This window comes from Hippocampus zosterae, chromosome 14 (genome assembly GCF_025434085.1).
Source record: "Hippocampus zosterae strain Florida chromosome 14, ASM2543408v3, whole genome shotgun sequence".
NCBI lineage: Eukaryota > Metazoa > Chordata > Actinopteri > Syngnathiformes > Syngnathidae > Hippocampus > Hippocampus zosterae.
In genome coordinates, this window is record NC_067464.1 from 18850852 (window position 1) to 18868630 (window position 17779).

Consider the following 17779-nt stretch of genomic DNA (forward strand, 5'->3'; position numbering starts at 1 on the left):
AACAATGCCCCAAAACAAGGTACAAAGTAACAAACCAAAAGTGAGAACAAACTTAGCCCAGGTGGACGGAAAAACCTAACCAGAGACACACGGCCCACAAGGAAATAAAGAAAACTTGAGAAAAATTGAAAACTAACCAAAACCAAAATCACCCAAAACATGGAGCGCATAGCTTTGATTTACCGGTATATGTTGTTGTGAATTGTGGTTTCTAGCACAGACCCTTGTCCAAGCTCATTACAAGCAAGCAAGACTGCAACTACCAGTTTCATGAGAAAGAAAGGCACATTATAACTGCTATGTGCAAAGAAAAACACATCTACCTTCCCTTCTTCGCTAAGTAAGCCATCCTATATCATAGTTTACTTTACTTTTGTATATTATTTTATGCATTATTGTTCAAGCATTAATTTGCCTTGCAGGGACAATGGAATATTGTCCATGGTAACCCAGAAACTCAGCTTTCACAGTTACAAAAGGATCAACAACAGAGTATTTGGTACGTTTAAATGTCAAGTACCGTATTTTCTGCATTATTTTAAAATTGTTTGAATGTATAGGGCGCACTGCATTGTAAGGCGCATAGAATAGAAGCTACAATAGTGGCTGCGGTTGCACAAAGCATCCACTAGATGCAGCTACGCTAAGGGAATTCAACACAATGCAATACAGCTTTATTTATCTCGAGCAGTGGTTCTTAACCTGGGTTCGGTGAATCAGTCTCGGGTTCAACAGAGCCTCTGCCATGGAAGTTAAGACACACCCAACTTAACATGTCAATTACCGTAGTTATGATACGCCCGCTTGGCCATCACTGGCTGGTTCATTTTGTGCACAATGAAAAAAATTATACTTCATACTAATTGTGTTTACTTTTTTCTGTTTTTAATAAATGCATTTTTTATATCTTGAATTTGGAAAAAAAAATCACATTTTAATTTTTCACTACTGAAGGGTTCGGTGAAGGCGCATATGAACTGGTTGGATCCGGTACCTCAAACAAGGTTAAGAACCACTGATGCGGTTGTGTAGGCTCTAGCCTTCACAACCGCTGCAGCTGTCACAATGAGAACTGTCCTTTTGTGTATATGTGCTGTGCCTTTGGTATTATCTTCGTTTCATTATAGCTGCACAGATGCTCACAAAGACGTTGTCTGTTGGAATGTGTGTTGGCAAATGCACATGTCAATTAGTGTCGGGCAGAACCCTTTTAGGTTACAATTGGTTCCTGCTAATAATCACCATTAGATGGCATAGGAACACTAACAGGGAAAGAACTCAATGGGGGAAGAGAGTTACAATCTGTTTATATTAGGTGCATCGGATTTTAAGGTGCATTGTCAGCTTTTGAGAACATTTAATGCGTTTAGCTGCACCTTATCGTGCAGAAAATACGATACCTTCTTTTCTATTATTATGATTATATTTTCAAGGAAAATGCAAAATTTGTGAAATAATAATAATCCGAATAAACATGTATTGGTGCAGATGTTGACCCGAACCACAAAAAACCACTCTACTTTGAAAATCCAGAGGACAAATCCCCTTTCCAGACAAAAGATGCTGCTCTGAGGACCCTGAGTGATCTCCAGTCTTTGACAGGCTCTGACCATGGTGAAAAGAGGACTAGCCTTTTCTATAAACTAGTGTCTACCCTACGTAACCTGAGGAATGAGACGATGAACAAGATGGTCACTGAGATGCTGCGTTCATCTTCGTGGCTTGCTTGGCAGGCCTTGCTTCAGTGTGGAACCCCTGAGTGCATCAGTGGTATCTTTCAGGCCATCAGAAGCCTGGATGGTTTGGCACTTGAGGCTGATGCCCTGATCTATGTGCTGAGTCTTCAGGAAAACCCAGATGCAGCACGAGTCAGAGATATGCTCAGCATGGCTCAGTACAAACAGAGCAAAGCTATCATGTATGCTCTTGGCAACACAGTAAAGAAGTAAGCTCAACAATCAACCATTCATTTTCTATTCCCTGTTCAGGATGATGGCAATAGTTGGAGCCTATCCCAGGACAAATGGTGGATTACTTTATTTGACATCAGTTTTAATGTCAGTATTTTTACACCACAAATACAATACAGTATCTAATATATAATGTCCACAGGTTCCATCAAGGGAATATCACCCCTGAGGTGAAAGCTGTGTCAGAGTTCATGTGGTCACTATTAAATGACTGCACGGGAGAAATGAGGGACCCTGAGGCAATGACCTTCCTTGTATTGAGGGTATGGATGATCAAACTTGTCCTAGGCAGTTTATAGTGGGGCCTGAGCGATACAGATTTTTGAATTTAAGTCCATCTTTCCATCCATTATCTAAGCCGTTCAGCCTCATGAAGGGTCGCAGGTGTGCTTGAGCCTATCCCAGCTGTCTTTGGGCAGTATGCAAGGGACACTCTGAACTGGGTACTAGCTAACCACAGTATTTGTAAAACCGAGCCCCAATTTGTCAAATTCTGGATAGCTCCGGAACCAAGTGGATCCCACAAACGTAGACACGGATAAAGATAAACAAACAAAATAAACACGTTTTACTACAGAAAACGCAATACCGACAAAAAACAACAAAGGTCGCTGATCACAAAAGTGCCAGGATAACTCGAGAAAACACAAAGTGGTTGTAATGAAAAGACAAGGAGATCCAATTTCGAGAAATGAAGACAACTAAGAAAGAACAATACCTACACGAGAATAAAAAATGTGAACAAAATCGCTGTGACGCAAAGTCAAGAACTACTCGATAATCTAACACTTGGGACATGAGTCGTGAGCATGGCAAGCACATTATCTGACACCAGGTTGTCGGCAAAGCAGAGCTTATAAAGGCAGATGATTGTAATGCGTGACATGTGCGGCTCAGGAGAGAACGCCTTCCCGATCACCTCGGATGCTGAGACATGAACAGAGCATGACAAATATACTGTATATATAATGTATATATATCACATATACACACACACGTGTATATTTACAGGCATTGGGAGCATATGAGAGGATTAATTCACATGTACGGTTTCATGAGAAAGTAAACTTATATCGCCGTTTACTTGGCAAACTCCGGGCAGTTATTATTATTTTGAAAAGGCCTATATGATACCGGTATATTCAGCCAGCCGATTAATCGTTCAGGCCCTATTTTATAGGTTTGGTTAGGGTTAGATCTGTATTTGATGTATCCTGTTCTGATGTTTGTTGCTTTTTGATCACCAGGTTGTTGGAGTCATGGGTCATGCTATGCAAACTGTCAGCCCTGATCTAATTTCCTCCATTATGAATCGTTTCAAAAGAAGTGACATTTCATTATCAAACAAAAAAGCCGTTATTCAGGCTTTTAGGCAGATGGACATTAATGATCAGGTATAGTGATTTTACGTGGTATGAAAAGGTGGTCATATGAAATATTTATTTTTCTGCATAACAGCTATATGAAGCAGATTTATATGTTCCTAAATAAATATCTGTTTCTATTTACTGGCATAATAACAGCTAATTCATCAGGTATCATTTGTTTGCCAACAGATAAAAGACTTCCTCAAGGAGGTGTATCAGGATCCTCAAGGTCACATTGAGATACGTATTGCAGCCTACCTGATCCTGATGAAGAACCCAGACCTAGAATTTGTGACAGACATTGTGACCAATATGGAAGTCATGGAGGATGATCAACTCAAGAACTTTGTGTTTTCCCACCTAAAAAATATCCAAAGCTCTAATGAGCCTCAAATGCACCAGTGAGTATTTTCAAGTGTATTCATTTAATTTCACAGACCTGTGTCAGAGTTTGGTGTTGGGATACTGGCCCAAGAGGAGGAGTTTGGGTGTCTTCGGTCTTGTTCATGAGTGAGGGATGGTCAGTTGACCAGCAGATCGGGACAAGGTCTGCAGTGATGTTTGTTTGTTTATTGAACATAAAACATATACAGTAATAATTTGACAGAAAAAAAGGTAGATAAAATAGTAAAAAGAAAGAAATCAGTCTTCATTCAACGTGGACTCTGCATCAGTCTGTCGTGGTCGAGAAGGAGTTGAGCCAAAATGGAAATGTCTTAATTTATTCTTACACCGATGGTACCACCCACAACTATGGCCACAAGGTGCGGGTAGTGGCCAAAATAATGCGATCACGAATATAAGCGGTCGAAGTGAGTCCTCTGCAGGATGTCTGTCCCTCGGTCATCCAGAAATGGCTCAGAGTAGTGCCGCTTCTCGTTCACATTGAGATGGAGCCAGATGAGGTGGCTCAGGCATCTGCCTCTGAGTGCAGTATTTCGGATATGAACTGCTCATAGAAGGATCCGGTAAAGACCCAGGTCACTGTGGCGGACTATGTCTTCCAGCTGTTCACAAAATGAATCAGCATTTCCCTGCAATAGCTGAAGCTGAAGTGGCTGGGAAACAAACAAAAGTCAGGGCCTCTCACTGCAAAAGACACACCCTGGTTGTGGTCTTCTCTTCTGGCATCATTGCAACAATGAATGGCTTCTTTTAAAACTGTGTTCATATATAGGGTGCACTGCATTATAAGGTGCATAGAATAGACACTCCAATAGTGGCTGTGATTGCGGTAGGCATCCACTAGATGTTGCTATGCTAAAGAGAATACAATACAATTCAGCTTTACAGTGAAACTCCTCTAGAACGAAACTTACATGGGCAAAAATACCCCCTTATGTGAAAAAAATCTTTATTCCCATTCTCCTGTCCCCCATACGACGAAAACCCCCCTGTTTATAAATAATTTTCTCTGCTCCAGCCTCACTACAACGAAGTCTTATCCAACAGCGAAATCTACTGCTTCGTTCGAAAAAAGGCAACAGCAACCACCACACTGGTTTACATAGTGCACAATGTTTATTTTGGTCACAGCTGCGAGTTTCCTTGACTCAACATACTCATAGCTGCTTTGCCATTGGCTTACCGAGCATCATCCTGGCCTCCGATTGGCCAAGAGGGACCTCACTGTCTATGTGTGTAGATACTGAAGCTAGATCCGTAGCATCTGATTAGGTGCACTAATGAGGAGTAAATTGCTTACGGCTCGATGGACATTCAAATAAACGAATGTTTCCTCGAATGCTTTGCTTGTTATCATGCTAAAAACACCTACGGGATGCTTCGTAGTCCTCGACAACAAGAAGAAGAGCTCTGATGCTGGAAGAGAGGGTAAAAGTGATCAAAATGAAAGACATAATGGCTGTGGATATGCTCACAAAGTCGTAGTCTGTTGAAGTGTGTGTTGGCGAATGCTCATATCAATTAGTGTCGGGCAGAACCCTTTTACGTTACAATTGGTTCCTGCTAATAATCACCACTAGATGGCATCAGAACACTAACAGGGAAACAACTCAATGGGGAATATCAAGAGATTGTAACTCCATACATAAAGTGCATCGGATTATAGGGCGCTGTGTCGGCTTTTGAGAAAATTGAATGCTTTTAGGTGCGCCTTATAGTGCGGAAAATATGGTACATGTAAGATGGCAGAGCAATAGGAAGCCTTATTGCACATTATACAGCAATAGCACAACAAAGTGGAACAGATTCCTAATGTATGACCCTTTAAGATGTGATCAGTTTTACAGCAAATAAGAAAGCAAAAAATTGAGCTCTTCTAAAAACCCTTCCTCCAATGGCACATGTATTAACAACAGAAACAAGTGATGACTGGTGGTGGTACACTGTAATGGCTCACTTGTACATGAGATAACATTAAAAAGATACATTTCATATTTACGGCCCATAAAGGTTTATTCTATTGTTCTCTCTCTCTCCTCTACCTGAAGTGGGGGGGGGGGGGGGGCTATTGTGACTCTCAAGTCAATACAGGCGGCTGTGCACAATTTAAAAATACTACATTGTGAATATAAAATGCATGGAATGTAAGTTCCTGATATTTTTCTTATTTATAAAGGTACAAGGAATATATTGAACTGGCTTTGCAAAATCGACTGTTAAACCCTAACGAGGTCATCGATGGCAAGTCACGCAACTACAAGATTGAATCTCCTGTGGGGTCACTCAGTGTAAACATCATCTTTGATGACACAAATACTTTACCCAAGGAGGTTATGTTGGAGACAACTCTAAACGTTTTCAACTACAGCTATGACATCTTTGAGGTATTTTTATGAGTATTTTTATGGTGTAGTGAAATCAAAATGTTAAAACATTGCCTTAAAAAATTCCCTTCTTTAAGATTTGTGTTGAGGGAACAGGATTACAACCAACAATCGAGGCTCTTTTTGGAGAAGATGGCTTCTTCCCGGATTCCATCTCCAGAGGTCTGTATTGGGCAGGTGATCAATCCCAGATGATCAAAGAGGTTTTGCACAAAATGGCACTTGACAAAGTTGCAAATAGGAGACAGGTGATTTGTTTTTCATGCATTTTTTAATGGAACTTCATCAATAGGACATTTTACATGAAGGGCAAAGAGCTCATGTATACACTGTGACCTTCTTCAGATTTCAGAGACACTACTGAATGACATTGCAAAGAGTGTCCAGAAGGTCATGAAGGATATATATTCTTCGCCGATCCCTGAAGCCACTGCCTATCTTAAGCTTTTGGGAAACGAAATGTATGTGAAGACGAGCGAAATACGAAAGATGGCAGAAACTCTGTTCGTGTATTTCAATGTGTTCTTCCGAGTTTTACCTCCTCAGGTAAGATCATTTACGAACTTGATTATTGAAAAGTGGCGCTTTGAGGACGGAATCAAATATAATGACAAAAACATGCTGTCTCTCCGAATCATTATTGATTTACACCTGTAATAATTGCATTTAAAAAAATCACAAGTATGTTATGTTGATATTAGCTAGACGGTTTCATGTCAAGGAACTTTGGGTTTGGTGAGTCAGGTAGCATGCACTGAAATCCATTCCTCCCATGTGCTAGTAACAAAAATGCAACTATTTTTGAATAATGAAATATTACGGTCACTGCTCCTTAAATCATATTATCGGAATATAATGTTGGAAAAAACATAGAAAGGTACAAGTCGCTAGTAACTACTCTGGTCAATCGCAGTGCAAGAGGCTGTTCTTAGGCTCCCATATGTGTGTACACCGTGATGACAATGTGATCCTCACAACAGGATTAACAAATACATTTTATGTTGCAAAAGCAATCTAGGACATCTTGGATAAGCTGTAATTGTATGCAATTTTACATTTATTGAGGACTTTTTGTACTGTACTTTTTGTGAAATCAAATGACAACCTGGTGGTCTGGTGCTCCAGTGGTTAGTGCACCGACCTCACAGTGCAGAGCTGCAGGGTTCGATTCCAGCTCCAACCTCCCTGTGTGGAGTTTGCATGTTCTCCCCGTGCCTGAGTGGGTTTTGTCCGGGTACTCCAGTTTCCTCCCACATTTCAAAAACATGCATGGCAGGCGGATTGAACACTCAAAATTGTCCCTAGGTGTGAGTATGAGCGCGGATGGATGCTCGTCTCTGTGTGTCCTGCGATGGGCTGCCAACCGGTTCAGGGTGTCCTCCGCCTATTGCCTGAAGACAGCTGCGATAGGCTCCGGCACGCCCCGCGACCCTTGTGAGAATGAAGTGGATCAGAAAATGGATGGATGGAAATAACAACGTTTCATTTTTATAGCAGAAAAGTTATATCCCTCCATTCTCTGCCCTGATGAGCAAGGGTCTCAGGTTGGCCTTTAGAGGCGAGGCATAAATTGAAATAAAGTAATTTTGCCCCACTGGCCAGAAAGTTGTAATTCCTTATATAATGTCCAACCTTCATACAATGTCTAATGTAAATATGATTGATGTGTACAATTTCTACCTGTAGAATTTCAGAGAAATAATGGCATCTCCCAATCTCTGTCTTACCACCCTGTGGTTGTAAATTGCTGGAGTTGCATCTCTTGTCTGTACGTTTAACTTGTCCAGTGGTGCTACTGAAATGACTGACGTGAGATCGCACACTGATTTTCGATCATTTGTAGTACCTGAAAAGCTGCATAATCATGAGACCTGGAGATATTTAGAAAAAGGGGACAAGAAGTGAAATTGAATATGTACATACATTTGCGCTTCATTATTTGGCGTGACTTGAAAATTGAAATTCCGGATGATTCTCCTATCCTGTTTATTAATTTCAAGATTGCATACATAACGGGCAGATATCTTTCACCCTTTCGCTTAGGTTTCAGTAAAGACTGCTGAAAGATTCTAATGATAAAGTCAGTGATGTGTTTGATCACTTCATGCCGGGCTCATAATCCTCCTGAATGTTATTTTTTTAATCAACAGATATTTTTTGAATTGACCCAGAGAACTGACAATGAAGTCTTCATTCACTTCATCTTCATGGAAAATTCCATTTCATTTTCCACCGCCCTGGGGTTCCCAATGAAGTTTTCATTGGCTGGTGTGTTTGCCCCCGGAGCCAAAGGAGGCATGACCGTCACTTCAAGCAAAGTAATTCATATCATGCTATTTCACATGTAGACAATGCTACCATTTCCAATCTGTGTGCTTCATCCCATGTTATAGGGCAGTGGTCCTCAACTAGAAACGCTGTCGGCCCATTTTTTTTTTTTATTAGACCAAGGTCCGGTCCCATGCACGGCTGTCATGGGGAGCAGGGCTATATGCCAATTTAGTATGGTCAAGCCAAGCTTATACAAATTAACACTCCTCACAACCAACCAATAATGGGGTGCATGAAAATAACAATTATTCACTTTGCCAGTACACAGCAAATAATGAGAGGTATTGCGTTGAGGCAGAGGAACTTTTTTATTTTGTTAAGTTGTGCCTGCTTAATATATATATTATTTTATACAATTTGCCGGGGTTTGGACAGAGGAGGTCGGCGGTCCGGTCGTGGATCGCGGTCCGCCAGTTGAGGAAGACAGTTATAGGGTTAAGTCAAGTCAAGTCAAGTCAAGTCAACAGTATTTATAGAGCACTTTCAAACAGCCATTATGGTTAAGGGCCATATCCTCCCATATGTCATTGACAAAGTGACTTTTTAGGCATATTCTGCTTTCCAGACTTCTTGACACACCAACGACACATAACCGGGAAACACCAAAGAGACTTGATTCACTGACAGTTGAGGAGAGATTCAAATCGTTGAACAAATGATTTCTGGAACTTATGTATGTCATTGAAATCCATGAAAAAGATAAAGTCCACGTTAAATTTGTAACTGAGACATGCGCACTGTTCCGGCTACACTTAGACTTTGAAGGAGAGCATGGTTCCTTCCCGGAAAACAGGAAACAGACAAAATTAATTGAATATGAACTGTGCTTACAACTGAATACAGGGCCTACGTTTGCCATAAATATTTGGTGGTGCCCCCAACATGCCCCGCACCACCCCTGACAGAAATGACCAATATTATATATGTATAAAACATAGTATTTGTCAGTTTTCCTTTATTGTACAATATAACTTGTCAATATGAATGTTTCCAAAACCTTTGCAAAAATAAGAGATAAATAAGTATAATTTCGTCTTTATCAATCAACTTTTATATTATATTTTATATAATAAATAGTCTTATATTCGGGGTCGAGACATTACACCCATTCACGACGTTAGATGACGCCAGATATAAATGAAACGAATGCTTGACTCCCCAGGCCAAAGTGAACCCCTGCCACAAAGAATACAAAAAAAAAAATAGCGGTAGCACGAAGAAGAAAAGTAAAAATTAGCGGTAAGAAAGAAAGAAAAGAGAAGAAAATAATGGAAGAGATAACAGAAAATGGAGAAACATAGCGAGAAAAGTGGGTCGAAGATCGGCCAGGTTAACCGGCAGCTGAGGAGAAGTTATGATGTAATTTACATTTAAAAAACCAGAAGCCATTCATTTACGAATATGATTGCACTTGAAAAAGAGGGGGTCGTCTTATAATCAGGGCCGTCTTATTGTCAAGCCAATATGGTATTACCAAATCAATCCCCAATCATTGTTCAGTGCATTTGTTTTGCTTGATTTTTTTATGTCCAGGGTGACCTGGCATTTATGCCTTCTGTTGGATTAGAATTCATCACCCAAATGACTGTTCATGCGGCAGATTATGTGGAGGCAGGTCTTGAGATGCACACGAACATGTATCATGAACACTCCCTCAATGCAACGGTGACCATCAACAGAAACCAAATTAGACTGTCCATTCCTGCACCAAAATCAAACACGCAGCTTTTTTCTTTTAGGTTAGTGGAATTTACTTCATGTTTAACAATATTACCTAGATTCAAAAATATGACATGATGCTAGGAGTGTTACCCTCACTGATCATTTCATCCCTTCCTTCTTTCTAATATAGCAACAAGTTGGTGTCAGTCACCTCTGGTCAAGTCATGACTGTGCCATCTTTTGTGGTGGACCAGACTAACTCAACTGACTGTCAGCCTCTATTCAGAGGTCTCAAAATCTGCACCGTTGTTCATTACTCAAATACATCCTCCAAAAACCAGGCCCCCTCTTATCCTCTGACTGCTGAAACCATGTAAGTGAAACATCTTGATTAGTAATATTGCTCACTTGTGTGGCCCTCTGTATTAAAATGTCTGCTGAGTAAATTACAAATGGACTTGATAAATCTGTGCATGCGGCAGTTCCGTGTTTGGGGTAAGGTATGACACCTTACTTCCGATCAGCAGGTTAATGCGTAGTGACATCAATGAGAGCATCAAACTTGCACTAAGTTGCAAAGTGGATCAGAAAATGGACGGATGGATGGATGGATGGATGGATAGTTCATAAGAGTTTTTTTTCCCCAGTAAAGTCGCGGATTATACTGGAGGAAAAACTATTGTATGGTATTATCAGATTCTAAACCATACAGATTGAGTGAAAATAAGATTTCATTTGTGATAATCTTCACATTTTTATGCAAACCCCAAAAAAAAGATTATTTTGTTTTTTTGGGGGATTATTATGTTGTACCCTAACATAAAGTTATTTTTGACATTCTCTTAGGGCTGCAGTGCTAATTCAACCCACAGACAATGTTACCGAGTACACTGCCACCATAAAGCGTGAAACCCTAAAAGAAGGAAAAAAGGGTCGGCATGAAATTGATTCCCTGAGGATAACCTTAAAGGCCGAAGGTAGGATTATAATACACTGACTGTGTTCATAAGCACCAGTTTCATGGCATCTGCAATACGGTCAAGAAGATGAATATAACTAATTAATAACAATGTTTATTTATTCCGTTGGTAGGTGATGATTCAACAGAAGCCTCTGCATCTGTGAAATACAACCGCAATAAGAACATTTTGACTGGCGAAGTTGTCATTCCCAACTATGATGTGCAACTTGGCATCAGGGTGGCTGGAGTTGATAGTGAAGTCAAGCAAAACAACTTGCGCGGCATTTCGGTGGAGGTCACCAACAAGGACATTCCACAGGTGACGCTGGTGGGGAGTACGAGGTACGATCCGTAGTTTTATAGATAAACAGTTAAAACCAATTATGGAATGTTGTGCATCAAGCAAGATTTTTCTTTTACAGAAGGGTATTTATTGTCGCACACATTTGTAAGGAGATGAGTTGGAAACAAAAGCAAACTTTGTCACAATAAATAAGAAAACTGTGGCAGCAAATGGATTTGGAAATGATTCCAAATGGGATGACCCGACCAGAAATGTAAATGTTTTGTGTATGATAGTATCTCTAGAGAAGTTAATATTTTGACAAAGAACTGAAAACTAAGGACTCCACAATGGGATGTTTTTTGTTGTTGTCTTTGCAATCGTAATTATCTATCATCTGTAAGATAATTAAAATGTCTTTTGTCTACAGCTATATTTCAATCATGATGCTTAACCAAATGCTTAATAGTGTATCTACGAATGTGCTGCTGCTTCCCACAAATTATTATTATGGTTATTATGATTTATGAAGAAACAAAGTTATAAAAGATACCCTATAATCAGACAGAATTCAACATGTTATTTTGTGCCTGCGAATTATGTCGTTCACCCATTCCATTCTCAGGGCATTTAATCAGTGCAAAACAGTCCGGTTATGACCAATTCAGTGCCACGAGAACATAATCGGTCTTGTCGGCAATAAAAGGATGCCAAGGATGCAGACAAATTCAATTTCATTCATTGTTCAACTTCTGTGCACTTTAATGTAGACTCGAATTGATGAAAAATGCAATCCTGCAACTCCAGATGCTCATTCCAGCCCTAAAAACAAATGCTTTGTTCACTGCAACCCTGAAGAAGCATCTGGATATCATCATGAACATCGAAACTACGATCGAGCTGCCTGAGACCAGCTACCGACAGACAGCTTCCCTTAAATATGGTAACCAATGATCACATTTCAAACTATCACATTCGACAATCAACTACTATTTATGGCTGTGTTTGTATATAGATGAAGAGAAGTTTGAGGTGCAATTGTCATTGGACTTGAATTCAAAGATTCGGCAAATTTTGCCAAGCCTCGAAGGTCATCAAAGAAAACTGAAAAAACTAATTGAAAATATCCTGGACCGGAAGGTTGCAAAAACAGACATGAAACTGCGACATATTGTCACCAAAGGAATTGAGGTAACAAACAGTGAGTTGTCATTTTGTGTTTTCTCCCCCCTGTATTTGTGTTGTTTCGCTGGCTAGTACTTATGATTGCATAGGCAGGAAGTTGTATTATTTAATTATCGTGTGGCACACAAAGACATTTTCACTGCTGGCGGCTGTCCTTTTTGGAGTTCACACGTGCTTGGAATGTTTGCATCTCACGATGGGGGATGGTCAGAAAACTGTAAAAAGGAGAGAGTTCCTTGTCTTAATGAATTGGTGAATCTAGAAAAATGTTCATACTCATTCCAGTACTTGGCACATGCGCTAATACATTGCAGACGCGTGGGTGGGTTCATTGTTCATCAGTTGCACAAATTTATTTGTTAGAACAGTTTCCAAGCATCACTCTTAAGTGTCGCTAAAGTATCAACAGCTGTAGAAACGAAGCACGCCAGTGCTACTCATTTCTACAGAGCCACTAAGGCAGGGGTGGGGAACTCCGGTTGCTCAAGAGCCATAGCCTCAAATGATGTGAAAGACAATTGTAAATAGCACTGCGATTTATCCATTTTGTGTTTATATTGCACTTAATTGAACGGTGTTTGTTGTTTTTTTTTTCTTCTGTCTTCTTTCTACCTACATTCTTGCTGCTGGAGGCTTTAAATTTCCCCTCAGGCATCAGCGCTTGCTGATGTGATGATCATTGAATCAGGTGTGTTGGAATAGGGAGGGATCTAAAACAGGCGGGAGGATACGGCTCTCGAGGAACCGGAGTTCCCTACCCCTGCCCTAAGGGGACATGGAAGGAAAAAAAAACCTTTGTGTTCCCTCGCAAAGATTACGAGGGAACAAAACTTTTGGGAGTGGGAGGAGGGGACGCTTAAAAAAAGCGCATTGAGTACTTCCGGGTCATCTTCCGGGAAACTGAAAACAACAAACATGGATGACGAGTTTTTACTTGAATTTTACTTTGAAATTGGCTTGGAACACAAAGCCATTAAATCTGTTCTTGATCTTAAATACAATTTCCAAGTCTTCCTCCATAATTTTCTCCCTCCCCGAAGTAGTCTCTCGCATGAGCATCTACATTAGCCAAGATGACCCGGAAGTACATAAACACATATTTTAAAAAAACAGCAAAAAAAAAAACTTTCCTTTGCAAAAAAAAAAAGAAACGTTTTTCTCATCTCGCAATCTTGGCGAGGGAATGGAAAACTGCGAGGGAAGGCAATGTTTTTTTTTTTTTTTAAACTTCCATGCCACCTTTGTAGGCTCCATACATTTCTGCCTTGAAAAGAACTTTTATGTGTAATAGGATTTCTTTGTCCATAAGGCCTCTTAGCTTTGGAATTGGAGGGTAAATAAAAAGTCAGGCTGATTTGTTTCCTTGCTGGTTCCTTGACAAATGGTCAGGTTCCCTATGTGGCCGGCAATGACCTGGTTTACTGACAACACAACACATTATCTTATCACATTAAATGTCTCAGACAAATTAGCAATGTAGGGAAGTTGCCGCAAGATTAACTACACTTTCACAGATATTTGAGAGAATTGCACTTGAACCAAGATAATAAATCTCAATTTTATCAGACAATTTTGGTTGTTGAAATGAGAGCATTTTTTTGTACAATTATTGACTGGCAAATGCAATGGATGCTTGACCTTCTTTTTCTATGCAGGCTACAAACATTTGGCTGGACAAGTTCACAGTAAGCATTCCCATTCTTAAGCTCATGCAAAATAAGAGGAGACTCTCAGAAGTCATTGTCCCATCTCTACCGGAGAGAATCTTCCTGCAGTTGTAAGTTGCTCGTTTGACTACCTATTCAATATTTTAAATATATTTACAGGTGATGAATGACATGATAACGAATATGGCTTTTACTTTAACAGCGACAACTCTTTCCGCTACAAGTTTAACAAGGACAAAATGGCATTCTCGCTTCCTCTTCCACTGGGAGGAAAAAAATCAGAGCAACTGAATTTTCCCAAATCCCTGTCAGCTCCTGCTCTAGATTTGCCAGCAATAGGTTTACATGTCCCGTCCCAAATCTATAGGCTCCCGTCATTCACTGTACCTCCCGTTATCGATTTCCCTGTGCCCCTTATTGGTGTGGCTGAAGCGTCTGTCAAGATCAACAGCAACTTCTACAGATTGGAAGGCTCAATTTCCGGTGGCAACCACACTGTTGACAGCCCCAGCTACATTGTGCAATACAAGGCCATAACCAACTCACCTTTCAACCTGCTTGTACACAATCTTGAAGGTAAACCATTTCAAATTCACTTTGTTGCAGTATGACTACTTGCAGAATTAACTCCAATATTTACCAGAAAACAAAGAATGAATGTGTAGAGCACGGGTGTGAAACCCATTTTCGTTTCATGCCATATTTTAGTTACCGTTTCCCTTGGAGGTCCATTATGACTGAAATCATATAAAGAAGTCAAGAATAATAGTTTATTCAACTATTGTTTAAGTTACTCAATTTAGAATAATAGTTTATTCAACTATTGTTTAAGTTACTCAATTTAGGCAACAAGAAAATTATTACAATGTCTCTCTCTTATTTATTACATATGAGAATTTGAAATGGTGGTACATATTTTAGCAAGCATCACGGAAGTTGACATGTTTGATCTGCTTTCGCGGGCCACATAAAATGATGTGGCGGGCCAGGTCTGGTCCCCGGGCCTTGACTTTGATAGCAGTGGTGTAGAGTGTCACGCCTCAGAGTGTGTATTATGACTGGAGGCTAATCTAGATGTGGATAAATTGTTAGTACTCCTTTACTTCTGAAAGAAAAATCCACTATGGTCACAGAAATAACTTGAATCTGACACAACCCGTATTGTATTGTTTTGTGTTTTTTTTTTTTGTTATTGTAGTGTCCTTGGGTGTCTTGAAAGGCGCTTATAAATAAAATGTATTATTATTATTATTATTGCAAGTAAAAATTAAAAAAATAAAAAATAAAAATAGCTATGAAATTGTGGTTTAGCAGAATCTTTGTTTTTTGCTATTGAACTTTTTCTTGATTCTTTTGGCAGAAAGAGAAAAAAAAAAAAAACATGGTCGCATGTTTAAATACATAAAGCATAATCAATTCCAAGGCATCAAAACAGAACATACATCAAATCAATGTCCCGGTAAATGGGTTACAATTCCTGCACTTCCACCTATACAATGTGTACCATTCGGGGAAAAAAAAAACATTCGGGACCATATCACTGGAAAAAAATAAGCATGTTTTATTGATTGATTAAGTTTCCAATTTCAAATGACACTACTCCATGGCCCTAACACCCATTTAAATAGCAATGCTTTATCTAAACTTTGACAAGTGATGTCGCCGTGTAATTGTAATGATTTTAGTTTGATTTAAAGTTTATATATAATACACTACAGCTCGTATGTAGTTTAAGTTGTTTTGTTTGTATTTATTGACGTGCAGTGTTTTTTGGAGATCATGAGTCATCTTTATTTTTAATTTACAAAGGCCAATTCCAATTAAGTTGGGACGGTGATTTGGAAATCGTGTTCAACCGATCTTTAATTGAATACACGACAAAGGCAAGATTGCAGTATTTAATATTCAAACTGATAAAATGTAACCCGCAATCTATTACGTCAAACCCATGTTGTTACAGTGAAACTCCTCTACAACGAAATCATGTTTGCAGCAAGATTTTTTTCACAACAGGGGTTTTTTTAATGTAGCAAAAGGGAAAGAAATTGAGAAATTTACGATCAGCATTCACTTTCACTGACATCAATTTCTTGAATAATGTCTTTCACTTTGCTTCCTCCGTCTTTCATTTCCGTCTTTCATTCCGTCTTTTACCCTCTCCTCCAGCGTCAGAGCGCTTCTTGTCTTAGCTGCTTGACATCCAAAGATCCATTTTGTAGCCATTTTAGCAATGCAACGTTCGTGCTGCGTCTGAAACTAACAATAACAAGTACTTCCTGGACTACTGTGCATGTGTAAACCAGTGTGGTGGTTGATGTTGCCGTTTCCGAACGAAGCAGTAGAGGTCGCTGTTGGATTAGACTTCGTTGTAGTGAATCTTTTCGTGAGGCAAGAGCAGAAAAAAAGATTTCATATCATGCAACAGGGTTTTTTTTGTTGTATGGGGGGGGGCAGAGAGTGGGAATGGTGTTAATGCATGAAAATTATTTCACATTAGGGGGTATTTTCGCCCGTGTAGGTTTTGTTGTAGAGGGGTTTCACTGTATGTCAAGAATGGGGTTTGGTATTGTCTTGCTGAAATAAGGAGGGGCGTCCACATTGCTTTGGATGGCAGCATGTTTCTCCAAAACCTGGATGCACCTTTCATCATTAATGGTGCCTTTACAGATATGTAAGTTCATCATGTCATTGGCACTAACACAGCCCCATACCATCACAGATGCTGGCTTTTGATCTTTGCATTCATAACAGTCCGGATCGTTCTTTTCCTCTTTGGCCCGGATGACACGACATTCATAATTTCCAAAAAACAATTTCAAAAGTGGACTTGTCTGACCAAAGAACTTTGCACTAGTCCATCTTAGATGAGCTCAGGCCAAGAGAAACCGGCGGCTCTTTGGGGTGTTGTTGATAAATGGCTTTTACTTTGCATAGTACAGTTTTTAGTTGGAGTTAAAGATGAAGCACCATACTGTGACTGCTGACAATGATTGTTCCTGAGCCCATGTGGGGATATCCTTGACACATTGATGTCGGTTTTTGATGCAGTGCCGCATGAGGGATCAAAGGCATGGGCCTTATCGCTTACATGCAGGGATTTCTCCAGTCTTTGCACCCTTTGATGATGGACCTTGCTTGTACATTAAAGAACATTGACCTTAAACTGTTCGACTATTTCCTCATGCAGTTGTTCACAAAGAGGTGAACCTCGCCTCACCTTTGCTCGTGAGTGACTGAGCAATTCAGGGAATCTCCTTTTATCCTCAGTCAGGGCACTCAACCTGTTCCCATTTAGTCTGTTCACCTGTGGGATGTTCCAAACGGGTGTTTGATGAGCATTCCTCACCTTTCTCAGTCTTTTTTGCCACCTCTCCCAAGTTAATGATTATTTGCTATCGATAAATTTGAACATTAAAAATATTGTCTTTGTCGTGGATTCAATGAAATATAGGTTGAACGTGATTTGTCATTGTATTCAGTTTTTTGTTTTGTATAGTTTGACACACCATCCCAATTTCATTAGAAGTGGGTTTTGTAAGATATCTTTTTTGATTGATGATTGAT

The 17779-nt window shown here is 39.7% G+C and overlaps 1 protein-coding gene across 2 annotated transcripts in view; it reads left to right on the forward strand.

Moving 5' to 3' along the window:
- apoba (apolipoprotein Ba) overlaps positions 1-17779 on the forward strand; it is a 31328-nt gene that overhangs the window by 7328 nt on the left and 6221 nt on the right. Inside the window, exons 7-24 of one of the 2 annotated variants that reach the window (XM_052085635.1) lie at positions 216-340; positions 423-499; positions 1489-1945; positions 2113-2233; positions 3218-3364; positions 3527-3738; positions 5919-6126; positions 6204-6374; positions 6472-6672; positions 8277-8444; positions 9991-10196; positions 10310-10492; positions 10966-11096; positions 11212-11422; positions 12134-12306; positions 12379-12554; positions 14204-14325; positions 14418-14791. In XM_052085635.1, coding sequence (XP_051941595.1) covers positions 216-340; positions 423-499; positions 1489-1945; positions 2113-2233; positions 3218-3364; positions 3527-3738; positions 5919-6126; positions 6204-6374; positions 6472-6672; positions 8277-8444; positions 9991-10196; positions 10310-10492; positions 10966-11096; positions 11212-11422; positions 12134-12306; positions 12379-12554; positions 14204-14325; positions 14418-14791 — 3463 coding nt within the window. Of the gene's footprint in view, positions 1-215; positions 341-422; positions 500-1488; positions 1946-2112; positions 2234-3217; positions 3365-3526; positions 3739-5918; positions 6127-6203; positions 6375-6471; positions 6673-8276; positions 8445-9990; positions 10197-10309; positions 10493-10965; positions 11097-11211; positions 11423-12133; positions 12307-12378; positions 12555-14203; positions 14326-14417; positions 14792-17779 lie in introns of those variants that run through there. The other variant, XM_052085636.1, reaches the window with a different exon arrangement.